This window comes from Entelurus aequoreus, linkage group LG09 (assembly GCF_033978785.1).
Source record: "Entelurus aequoreus isolate RoL-2023_Sb linkage group LG09, RoL_Eaeq_v1.1, whole genome shotgun sequence".
Classification (NCBI taxonomy): Eukaryota; Metazoa; Chordata; class Actinopteri; order Syngnathiformes; family Syngnathidae; genus Entelurus; species Entelurus aequoreus.
Genome location: NC_084739.1, coordinates 63181590 through 63195012, shown reverse-complemented (window position 1 = coordinate 63195012; position 13423 = coordinate 63181590). Strand labels below are relative to the sequence as shown.

The following is a 13423-nucleotide window of genomic DNA, read 5'->3' as shown; positions in this document are numbered from 1 at the left end:
TATATATATATATATATATATATATATATATATATATATATAAATAAAATAAATACTTGACTTCCAGTCAATTCTAGCTATATATAAATATGTATTTTATTATATATATATATATATATATATATATATATATATATATATATATATATATATATATATATATATATATATATATATATATATATATATATATAAAATAAATACTTGAATTTCAGTGTTCATTTTTTTACACATATACACACATAACACTCCTCTCTACTCATTGTTGTATTTGAAAGTGCAATGCTTTGCAGCAAGTAGCACAGCCTTCGAAGGAGCATAGGTATGGGCAGTGTAATATTCTGGGTTGGAGTCAATAACCAGGCGAGGTGACGATGTTACGTCTCTTTACTTTGTACTTCAGAACCGACTCCCACACTTGCCGTCAGGGTGCGCAATACAACGTAAACCGTTGGCCAACCAAAAAGTTACTTTTTGGTTGGCCAACGGTTTAAAAAGTAACCACAGAACTCTACAGTGGTTACTTTTTAAACCGTTGGCCAACCAACAAATCTAAAGAAGCCCATCCATCCATTTTCTACGCTAACAAGCTAAATCTATAGAAGCTAACAAGCTAAATCTATAGATATATATCTTTTTTTGATTGATTGAGACTTTTATTAGTAGATTGCACAGTACGGTACATATTCCGTACAATTGACCACTAAATGGTAACACCCCAATAAGTTTTTCAACTTGTTTAAGTCGGGGTCCACATTAATCAATTCATGGTAAAATGTTTATGTTGAAGAGGTTCATTTAGCCTACTGATGTGTATTTATAAATGGTTGATTTATATAGGCTAGTAAGTAGAGATGCCCGATAATATCGGCCGATAAATGCTTTAAAATGTAATATCGGAAATTATCGGAATCATTTTTTTTTTATTATCGTTTTTTTTTTTTTTTTGGGGGGGGGTTTATTAAATCAACATAAAAAACACAAGATACACTTACAATAAGTGCACCAACACAAAAAACCTCCCTCCCCCCATTTCTTTCTGTTATCAATATTCTGGTTCCTACATTATATATCAATATATATCAAGACAGTCTGCAAGGGATACAGTCCGTAAGCACACATGATTGTATTTTGTTATGACAAAAAAAATAAAATAAAGTTAAAGTTAAAAATATATATATATATAAATATGGCACTTTTCTACCTTCAAGGTACTCAAAGCGCTCTGACGTCACCTTGTTACTCAGTAGGCATGCTATAAAAAACTAAAAGAAGAAGTTTTATTATAAAGTATTTACAAAAAATAAAAAAGTACCTATTTTTTGAGAAATAAAAGATTTAAAAAATAAACATTTAAAAAAAAAAATTGCAGGGTCACAAATGCAGAACTTTTAACTTTGGTTTGGTTTTAACTAGGGATGTCCGATAATGGCTTTTTGCCGATATCCGATATGCCGATATCGTACAACTCTTTAATTACCGATACCGATATCAACCGATACCGATATCAACCGATATATACAGTCGTGGAATCAACACATTATTATGCCTAATTTGGACAACCAGGTATGGTGAAGATAAGGTACTTTTTTAAAAAATGAATCAAATAAAATAAGATTATAAAATTATTATGAATCTTCATTTACTGTTAATATCTGCTTATTTTCTGTTTTAACATGTTCTGTCTACACTTCTGTTCAAATGTAATAATTAGGGATGTCCGATAATGGCTTTTTTGCCGATATCCGATATGGTCCAACTATTAATTACCGATACCGATATCAACCGATACCGATATATGCAGTCGTGGAATTAACACATTATTATGCCTAATTTGGACAACCAGGTATGGTGAAAAAATTAATAAAATAAAATAAGATAAATAAATTAAAAACATTTTCTTGAATAAAAAAGAAAGTAAAACAATATAAAAACAGTTACATAGAAACTAGTAATTAATGAAAATTTGTAAAATTAACTGTTAAAGGTTAGTATTATTAGTGGACTAGCAGCACGCACAATCATGTGTGCTTACGGACTGTATTCCTTGCAGACTGTATTGATATATATTGATATATAATGTAGGAAGCAGAATATTAATAACAGAAAGAAACAACCCTTTTGTGTGAATGAGTGTAAATGGGGGAGGGAGGTTTTTTGGGTTGGTGCACTAATTGTAAGTGTATCTTGTGTTTTTTATGTGGATTTAATAAAAAAAAACTTAAAAAAAAACGATACTGATAATAAAAAAAACGATACCGATAATTTCCGATATTACATTTTAACGCATTTATCGGCCGATAATATCGGCAGACCGATATTATCGGACATCTCTAGTTTTAACATGTTTATTTGTTTAATAAAAAATAAAGTAAATAGCAATGGCCGCCTGCATTCTGTGTGGCTCTGGGTGTAAAAAATTGCAATCTTGTTGTAAAATGGCATCCATCCAACCGTTGGGGCGAAACACCTTTGGGATGACAAATGCAAAACATTGTTAAAAAACAACAACTTTTGTGTATGTGGCACACGTATGAACTCCCCTCTGTTGTTGTCAGAATGGTCTGAATGCGCTCCATCTGGCCTCCAAGGAGGGACACGTGGAGGTTGTGGCCGAGCTGCTGAAACTAGAAGCCGCCGTGGATGCAGCGACTAAGGTAAGCCCCGCCTCCTCCCCCGTCAACACACGCACCTGTGATGATTTAGTGCGGCCTTTTTCAACCTTCTTTGAACAAATACGGAGGCACACCACCAGCGGAAACGTTAAAATATGAAACTTTAGTGCTGCGGGTCTTTGAAGGCTCGTAAAATCAAAACGGTAGCACCTTCCAAAACGCCGTCGGCAACTTTTAATCAGAAGGGTTCAATCTCTCTCCTGTAGTAGTTTGAAGCCGAAACGACAAACGCGCTCAGAGGAGATAATGTTTGATGTTTGGTGACCGGTTTTAACAAAAATTTTGTTTTGAAGGAGGGATTGCAAACTTCCTGTTGATTTTTGCTGAAGGATGTCAATCTATGAAATGTAGTTCTAGGTGAGACCTACATAGAGGTATTTGTTTCATGTCTCTAAGACGTTCCTACCGGAAGTTACAAGCAGTTTTGTCTGTGTTTTCCTCTGAGAAGCAGTTTTGTCTCTGTTTTATTCAAAAATTGCGCTAGAGCGCAATTTTGAGTTTTGGGGTTCGGTTTTTTTTTTAGATCGCAATTTATACCAGTCCTGATGTGTGTGAAAAGTTTGGTGAGTTTTGAAGTATTTTAAGGGGGTCAAATTACAGCTCAAAGACGCAAAAATGAGTGTTTTTAGGCATTTTTTGTTTTGAAGGGGAAATTGTCAACTTCCTGTTGGTTTTCATAGAGGTTTTTGTTTCATGTCTCTACGACCTTCCTAGTGGGAGTTACAGGCAGTTTGTTTTTGTTTTTTCCTAGGGGGCGCTAGAGTGCAATTTTGATTTTTGGGGTTTGGTTTTTTTATTAGATGGCAATTTTCACAGGTCCTGATGTGTGTGTCAAATTTGGTGAGTTTTGAAGCATGTTAAGTGGGTCAAATTAGAGTTTTTTGTGGCGGCGGAATAATAATAATTAAAGCTGCAAGCAGCGTTGGTCGGGTCCGCATTTTGGCAGGTGCTAGTCCTAGGTGTCCCAATACTTTTGTCCAGTGGTAGTCCTGAGTGAGACCTACATAGAGGTTTTTGTTTCGTGTCTCTACGATATTCGTACTGGGAGTTAGAGGAAGTTGTGTCTGAGTTCACATTGTCATTATAGGGTATTGTGTGTAGAATTTTGAGGACAAAAAAGAAATAATTCCATTTCACGTTGTCATTATAGGCAGCGGAGCAACTTTAGTGCTGCAGGTCTTTGAAGGCTCGTAAAATCAAAACGGTAGCACCTTCCAAAACGCCCTCGGCAACTTTTAATCAGAAGGGTTCAATCTCTCTCCTGTAGCAGTTTGAAGCCGAAAAGACAAACGCGCTCAGAGGAGATAATGTTTGATGTTTGGTGACCGGTTTGAACAAAAATTTAGTTTTGAAGGAGGGATTGCAAACTTCCTGTTGATTTTTGCTGAAGGATGTCAATCTATGAAATGTAGTTCTAGGTGAGACCTACATAGAGGTATTTGTTTCATGTCTCTAAGACGTTCCTACTGTTTTATTCAAAAATTGCGCTAGAGCGCAATTTTGAGTTTTGGAGTTTTTTGTTTTTTTTAGATCGCAATTTCTACCAGTCCTGATGTGTGTGAACAGTTTGGTGAGTTTTGAAGTATTTTAAGGGGGTCAAATTACAGCTCAAAGACGCAAAAATGAGTGTTTTTAGGCATTTTTTGTTTTGAAGGGGAAATTGCCAACTTTCTGTTGGTTTTTGCCCGAGGATGTTAAATTATGAAATGTAGGTCTAAATCAGACATACATAGAGGTTTTTGTTTCATGTCTCTACGACCTTCCTAGTGGGAGTTACAGGCCGTTTGTTTTTGTTTTTTCCTAGGGGGCGCTAGAGCGCAATTTTGATTTTTGGGGTTTGTTTTTTTTATTAGATGGCAATTTTCGCAGGTCCTGATGTGTGTGTCAAATTTGGTGAGTTTTGAAGCATGTTAAGTGGGTCAAATTAGCGTTTTTTGTGGCGGCGGAATAATAATAATTACATACCTTTTTACCTGCATGCTGTCTCCCGCTGTGCTCTGCATATTGGGATCACGACAATTAACTACCTGCTGCCACCTAGTGGAGTACTACATGGTTACCCTGCCAAGCTCTATACGGCACAGACACTCAACAACGGCACAATATTTGCAGAGTGTGATTAATCTGACAATATCTCACGACACACTAGTGTGCCGCGGCACAGTGGTTGAAAAACACTGATTTAGAGACTGTGGAGTGAACATCTACTTTATAGGCAGGCATAAAGGGATTATATACGTCAGGGGTCGGCAACCCGCGGCTCTAGAGCCGCATGCGGCTCTTTAGCGCCGCCCTAGTGGCTCTCAGGAGCTTTTTAAAAAATGTATGAAAAATGGAAAAAGATGAGGAAAAAAAAAAAAGTTTTTGTTTTAATATGGTTTCCGTAGGAGGACAAACATGACGCAAACCTCCCTAATTGTTATAAAGCACATTGTTTATATTAAACATGCTTCACTGATTTGAGTATTTGGCGAGCGCCGTTTTGTCCTACTAATTTTGGCGGTCCTTGAACTCACCGTAGTTTGTTTACAAGTATAGCTTTCTCCGACTTTCTCGGACGTGTTTTATGCCACTTCTTTTTCTGTCTCATTCTGTCCACCAAACTTTTAACGTTGTGCATGAGTGCACAAAGGTGAGTTTTGTTGATGTTATTGACTTGTGTGGAGTGCTAACCAGACATATTTGGTCACTGCATGACTGCAAGCTAATCGATGCTAACATGCTATTTAGGCTAGCTATATGTACATATTGCAGCATTATGCCTCATTTGTAGCTATATTTGAGCTCATTTAGTTTCCTTTAAGTCATCTTAATTCAATTTATATCTCATGACACATGTAATATGGCTTTTAATTTTTTGCGGCTCCAGACAGATTTGTTTTTGTATTTTTGGTCCAATATGGCTCTTTCAACATTTTGGGTTGCCGACCCCTGATATACGTCGTCCTAGTTCATTTACCTGTCAATGTTGCTGCTGTGTTTCCCTTTATGAACAAAAGAAGCCATTTATTAGGGTTTATTTAATGAGATGCATGATAGGGAAGGTCTATGTGCTAATAAACACTTTTGGGGCAAAATATTCCCCCTGATTAGTGTCTGGCAGGCTTCTCCCTCCTCCCCTTTTCTGCCACTGGCTACCAACCTTCTGCTGACAAAAACATGCAATGAAATATTCAGGAAGAAGGAGAAAAATCTCCCCCAATTAACGCCTGGCAATTGTGACCCCGAGCAGTGTGTGGGATTAATGAAGGTCTTGCATGTACTTTACGTTGTACTTCAGGCAGCATGAAGAAGAGGAGGTGGATGCGGAAGTTCTCCAGCAGTTGCCTGTAAACATAACGGAAGTTAGCTTAGCAGGTATAAAAATATCCGTGCGTCCATTCGGCCATCTTCGTCTGCTTATCCGAGGTGGGTTTGCGGGGGCAGCAGCCTAAGCAGAGAAGCTCAGACTTATGAAAATGTTTAAAATGGTGTTTTCCTTTTGAGCTGTTAAGTTTGTGTTTTTTGTTGGCCTTTATTAGATCTATGAGACTTCCACTAATAGTATTCCATCCAAACCACATTGAGAGGTCTTGATATTTTACTCTGACCCGATCAAAAATATAAAATCCAGTCACATAATATCTACGGCTTTTCACACACAAGTGGATGGATGCAAGGCATACTTGGTCAACAGCCATACAGGTCACACTGAGGGTGGACGTATAAACAACTTTAACACTGTGAACCCACACCAAACAAGAATGACAAACACATTTCGGGAGAACATCCGCACCGTAACACAACATAAACACAACAGAACAAATACCCAGAACCCCTTGCAGCATCTAACTACAATGCATTTTTTAAAATCCATCCGTCATCATGTCTCATAGTGATTGTGAACGATAGGCTAAATTCCCCAAAAAAGTGCACTTCCCCTTTAACGGTACCGCTTATAATAACTATCACTAATACTTGGTTAATTGGTTAAATTTACCAATACTTGGTTAATATTCAAGTCTCTAAATCTAAACAGAGTATTGTTGGCGCTTTTTGGGATGGTTATTTATTGGGTCTTATGGTTGGAATAGACACAATGACGCAAACATTAAAATGTTATTGTAAATGTTACTCCATGACATATATACTTACATCATGTATATATTACATGTTATTATGAATGTTACTACATGACATATATACTTACATCATGTATATATTACATGTTATTATGAATGTTACTACATGACATATATACTTACATCATGTATATATTACATGTTATTATGAATGTTACTACATGACATATATACTTACATCATGTATATATTACATGTTATTATGAATGTTACTACATGACATATATACTTACATCATGTATATATTACATGTTATTATGAATGTTACTACATGACATATATACTTACATCATGTATATATTAAATGTTATTATGAATGTTACTACATGACATATATACTTACATCATGTATATATTACATGTTATTATGAATGTTACTATATGACATAATTACTTACATCATGTATATATTACATGTTATTATGAATGTTACTACATGACATATATATTACATGTTATTATGAATGTTACTACATGACATATAAACTTACATCATGTATATATTACATGTTATTATGAATGTTACTACATGACATATATACTTACATCATGTATATATTACATGTTATTATGAATGTTACTACATGACATATATACTTACATCATGTATATATTACATGTTGTTATGAATGTTACTACATGACATATAAACTTACATCATGTATATATTACATGTTATTATGAATGTTACTACATGACATATACTTACATCATGTATATATTACATGTTATTATGAATGTTACTACATGACATATATACTTACATCATGTATATATTACATGTTATTATGAATGTTACTACATGACATATATACTTACATCATGTATATATTACATGTTATTATGAATGTTTCTACATGACATATATACTTACATCATGAATATATTACATGTTATGAATGTTACTACATGACATATAAACTTACATCATGTATATATTACATGTTTTTATGAATGTTACTACATGACATTTATACTTACATCATGTATATATTACATGTTATTATGAATGTTACTACATGACATATATACTTACATCATGTATATATTACATGTTATTATGAATGTTACTACATGACATATAAACTTACATCATGTATATATTACATGTTATTATGAATGTTACTACATGACATATATACTTACATCATGTATATATTACATGTTATTATGAATGTTACTACATGACATATAAACTTACATCATGTATATAACCAAATGGAGGTGTTTTTTAGGGGCTCTATAGGCAGAATGGAACGGCTCCCATTGGCTCCATTGTCAGTGGGTTTTATTTATTTTGCATAAAAATAAAAACATGTGTGCTTGTCGCCCATAAGGATCGTGAATTATAGGAAGAATCTTATAAAAAGTGCAGTTCCAATTTAAACTGTTTTTTTTTAAAACATTTTTGTCATCTCTTCTTGCTTTTACGACCATTTTAAAAGTGGTCCTTGTCTTTGGTCTGTGCTGCGTTCCCACTCGAGCTCAAACCAACCGAACTGCAGCAGAGTTCGCTTGCCACCTCGGTACACTTATGTGGTGCACGCCAGGGTTCAGATGACCGTGTCGAGGGTGGAGCCTGACCCAACAAAGCAAACGCACCAGATTTAATTTGAACCCCACCGAGTGTAAAGTTGTGATTGACAGATCATGAGTTCAGGATGTACCCTGGCCACGTTCTAGTGTGTCCTCTGTTGAACGCCTGGCACTCAACAGTACTCGTGACTTCATACACGTCATAAAAAAACCGTATTTACGGCCGGAGCTCAGCGAGAGATCATTTATGGGAAGTGACACATTGCAGGCAGCTTGTGGGGAGGACAATCGCCGCTTCTTTCTACGCACGCTTATAAACACAACAGGTGTGCCAGAGATTAACACCTGCTTGTTGCCTGTGATCCAGAAAGGAAACACCGCCCTGCACATCGCCTCGCTGGCCGGACAAGCGGACGTGGTCAAAGAGCTGGTCACCAATGCAGCCAATGTCAACGCACAATCCCAGGTGAGTTACATCATCGTCCAGCAGACTTCCTCCCAGGGTTATATTTCATCCTGAAATCCTGGGAATGCCTGTGATGATGGATCCCCTCTCCGCCTGGCTTCATGCCCAGTAGGCTCCTCATTTGACTCGTGTCACCTTCCTTTTGTCCTTCTTGCATGGTCAAACCAGTTTTAATACTGCACTAAAAACACCGGTCAACCACATCCGGTCCGCCAAAACTTTTAATTTAGCCCGCCGTGCATTAGCCAAATAGTCCTGATGAAACGACTGCTCATGCATGCAGTACTCCTGCCACCCCGCAGGGGGCAACAGCGAAACATGTGTCACAATGAAGCAGCAGTGGGTGAGTAGAAGAAGATGACATTGGGGAAAAAATCGAAATAAATGGCAAAAATGGTACTTTTAACAGCAACTGGACAACAAAGTATGAATGGATTGAAACTGCTGACTTTTGTGTTTGTGGTCGTGTTGTTTGTGGCTGTTTAACTCTGGCCATCAACACTGGTTAAATACATGTAGCGCTGAATTTGACCAGCAGAGGGCGATAAATCAATCAATCAATCAAAGTTGACTTATATAGCCCTAAATCACGAGTGTCTCAAAGGGCTGCACAAGCCACAACGCCGTCCACATTCAGCTGGAAAAAAAAGGGGGGAAATGTCTGCTGTACGGTAAAAAGTAAGTAAAAGGAGTAAAATGAAGGTAAAAAGTAAGAAAGTGTTTTAAAAGAAAGTAAAGCAAAAAAGAAAGTAAAAAGAAGGCAAAAGGTAATCAAAAAAGGCAAAAAGTAAGTAAAATATGGTAAAAGACTGTAAAAGAAGGTAAAAAGATAAGAAGGTAAGATATTGTAAACTAGAAGGTCAAAAGTAGTAAGAAAAAAGTTTTAACAAAGTTAAAAAAAAAGGTACTTATAAGTAAAATAAGGTAAATAAAGCTACACTTTAGGTTTAATTGTGTTGAACCACATGTGTGCAATGTTTGTTGTTTCTATTTTACTCATCTAACACATTATTTATGTACCGTATTTTTCGGACTATAAGTCGCAGTTTTTTTCATAGTTTGGCCGGGGGTGCGACTTATACTCAGGAGTAGGGATGTCCGATAATGGCTTTTTGCCGATATCCGATATGCCGATATTGTCCAACTCTTTAATTACCGATACCGATATCAACCGATATATACAGTCGTGGAATTAACACATTATTATGTCTAATTTGGACAACCAGGTATGGTGAAGATAAGGTACTTTTAAAAAAAAATGAATCAAATAAAATAAGATAAATAAATTAAAAACATTTTCTTGAATAAAAAAGAAAGTAAAACAATATAAAAACAGTTACATAGAAACTAGTAATTAATGAAAATTGTAAAATTAACTGTTAAAGGTTAGTATTATTAGTGGAGCAGCAGCACGCACAATCATGTGTGCTTACGGACTGTATCCCTTGCAGACTGTATTGATATATATTGATATATAATGTAGGAAGCAGAATATTAATAACAGAAAGAAACAACCCTTTTGTGTGAATGAGTGTAAATGGGGGAGGGGGGTTTTTTGGCTTAGTGCACTAATTGTAAGTGTATCTTGTGTTTTTTATGTGGATTTAATAAAAAAATAAAATAAAATAAACCGATACTGATAATTAAAATAAACGATACCGATCATTTCCGATATTACATTTTAACGCATTTATCGGCCGATAATATCGGCAGACCGATATTATCGGACATCTCTACTCAGGAGCGACTTATGTGTGAAATGATTAACACATTAGCGTAAAATATGAAATAATATTATTGATCTCATTCACATAAGAGACTAGACGTATAAGATTTCATGGGATTTAGCAATTAGGAGTGACAGATTGTTTGGTAAACGTATAGCATGTTCTATATGTTATAGTTATTTGAATGACTCTTACCATAATATGTTACGTTAACATACCAGTTGGTTATTTATGCCTCATATAACGTACACTTATTCAGCCTGTTGTTCACTATTTTTTAGACATTTTAAATTGCCTTTCAAATGTCTATTCTTGCTGTTGGCTTTTATCAAATACATTTCCCCCAAAAATGTGACTTATACTCAAGAGCGACTTATATATGTTTTTTTCCTTCTTTGTTATGCATTTTTGGCCGGTGCGACTTATACTCCGGAGCGACTTATACTCCAAAAAATACGGTAAATTCACTTCACAATGGACGTTACACTTTTGTAATGTTTCTGTATTTGGTCTTAAAAACCTAAATTAAGAAAGACGTATAAAAAAATAATAATTCAAAGGCAGGAACATCAACAAAACTTCTGTTTCTTCATGCTGTTAACTATCTGTCCAGCTGCACACGCTGGAAACGAGTAACGAGGGCAGAATAATGAATTTATTGACCGTGCGGTGTGAAAGCTGGTGTGTTTACTTTGTAAATAAGTAAACACAGTCTGTGTGGAGGCTCTTTCTCAAGAAACATCTCAGACCTTGGACTCTTGAAAACTGCGGCCCTCTTCGTGATGTAGTGTTGCCCTACCTTGAATGAGCCGATAACAAAGAACAATGTTAATTATGTACCGTGCCATCTAGTGGAAGGGCACTGAATTGATCTTCCTTGCTGCTTTACACACATTCATTGTCAAAATAAATCATAAACTCACCTAAACGCCGTTAAGTAACGAGTAATCTAACAAATTACTTTTAGGTCCGTTACAGTGCTGTTAGCTAGGGATGTCCGATAATGGCTTTTTGCCGATATCCGATATTCCGATATTGTCCAACTCTTTAATTACCGATACCGATATCAACTGATACCGATATCAACCGATATATACAGTCGTGGAATTAACACATTATTATGTCTAATTTGGACAACCAGGTATGGTGAAGATAAGGTACTTTTAAAAAAAAATTATAAAATAAAATAAGATAAATAAATTAAAAACATTTTCTTGAATAAAAAAGAAAGTAAAACAATATAAAAACAGTTACATAGAAACTAGTAATTAATGAAAATGAGTAACATTAACTGTTAAAGGTTAGTACTATTAGTGGAGCAGCAGCACACACAAACATGTGTGCTTACGGACTGTATCCCTTGCAGACTGTATTGATATATATTGATATATAATGTAGGAACCAGAATAGCATCTTAATCTTAAAAATTAATAACAGAAAGAAACAACCCTTTTGTGTGAATGAGGAGGGAGGTTTTTTGGGTTGGTGCATTAATTGTAAGTGTATCTTGTGTTTTTTATGTTGATTTAATTAAAAAAAAAAAAAAAAAAAACGATATCGATAATAAAAAAAACGATACCGATAATTTCCGATATTACATTTTAACGCATTTATCGGCCGATAATATCGGCGGGCCGATATTATCGGACATCCCTACTGTTAGCGATAGCTTGATGTAACGTGGCACGCTACTTTTAATGTGGTTTTATTTATGTCGACAACAAGACGGCGTCATAAGTGCAGCAAGTTCAATGCAGGAAATATCTTTTTACTGGTGGAAGCAACAAGCAGTATCGCACTAAAATGAAGTTGATATCAAACAGGAAGAGGCAACGTCACACTGTGACACAGCAGACAACAACACACACACACAATGGGAATAATGAACATCAAATCAGTGACGGAAGTGACAAAGTTGCCATCCAAACAATACCCCGTTTGTTGACAAGAAGATATGACAGCCATGGAAGCACGTTCAATCTCTTTATTGAGAAAACATACTGGTGAAATTATTCAAAAGAGCTGACAAAGTGCGCTGCTAATGGCTAACGCTAACAAACGCCGCTCCGTTGAAACCCTCGATGACATCACACGTCACTAAGCAACAGGCCCCGCCTTTTAAAAGCACACACACACGCATACTGTGCTCCATATGAAGTATTTTTTAAAGTAACGTATTAATTACTTTCCCCAGTAATTAGTGACATTTATTTAAGAGTAATTCCGTTCGTATTTCCATTCCTTTTTTTGGTCATGTAAGGAGTAGCTAGGATGAATGACTTTTTTAAAGTGGTTTTCAGGAGAGGTGTAGTGTAGGTGACATCATGGTATGTGTCTGCTGCAGAATGGCTTCACTCCTCTCTACATGGCGGCCCAGGAGAACCACCTGGAGGTGGTGCGCTTCCTTCTGGAGAACAGCGCCAGCCAGAGTATGGCCACCGAGGTACTGCACACACACACACACACACACACACACACACACACACACACACACACACACTGTACTTCCATCTCATCCCGCCTGCCTCACATCCTCCTGTGAGCGCCATTGATTGCCGCTTGGAGCGTTATGGCGGCGAGGGCGGAGAAACCTTGAGCGGGTCAATGATGAGGTCGTGCCTGGCCCCCCCGCTCATTTCAAAGCTCGCTCATCTCGTTGCACGTTTTTACACACTCGCATGTACAGTCGACCAATTGCACTACCCTGTAACATAAGCTGCCCTTTGCAGCATGCATACACAAAGAGGTGTACTGTACATATTATAATAATATATATAATTATAGTATATAATTATAATAATAATTAAAGTTGCAAGCAGCGTTGGTCGGGTCCGCATTTTGGCTGGTGCTAGTCCTAGGTGTCCCAATACTTTTGTCCAGTGGTAGTCCTGAGTGAGA

The 13423-nt window shown here is 36.3% G+C and overlaps 1 protein-coding gene across 24 annotated transcripts in view; it reads left to right on the top strand.

Moving 5' to 3' along the window:
• Positions 1-13423, top strand: part of LOC133657617 (ankyrin-3-like) — a 280491-nt gene that overhangs the window by 86815 nt on the left and 180253 nt on the right. For all 24 annotated transcript variants that reach the window (XM_062059155.1, XM_062059163.1, XM_062059154.1 and 21 more), the window contains exons 3-5: positions 2559-2657; positions 8700-8798; positions 12870-12968. In XM_062059155.1, the coding sequence (XP_061915139.1) occupies positions 2559-2657; positions 8700-8798; positions 12870-12968 (297 nt within the window). The remainder of the gene's footprint in view (positions 1-2558; positions 2658-8699; positions 8799-12869; positions 12969-13423) is intronic.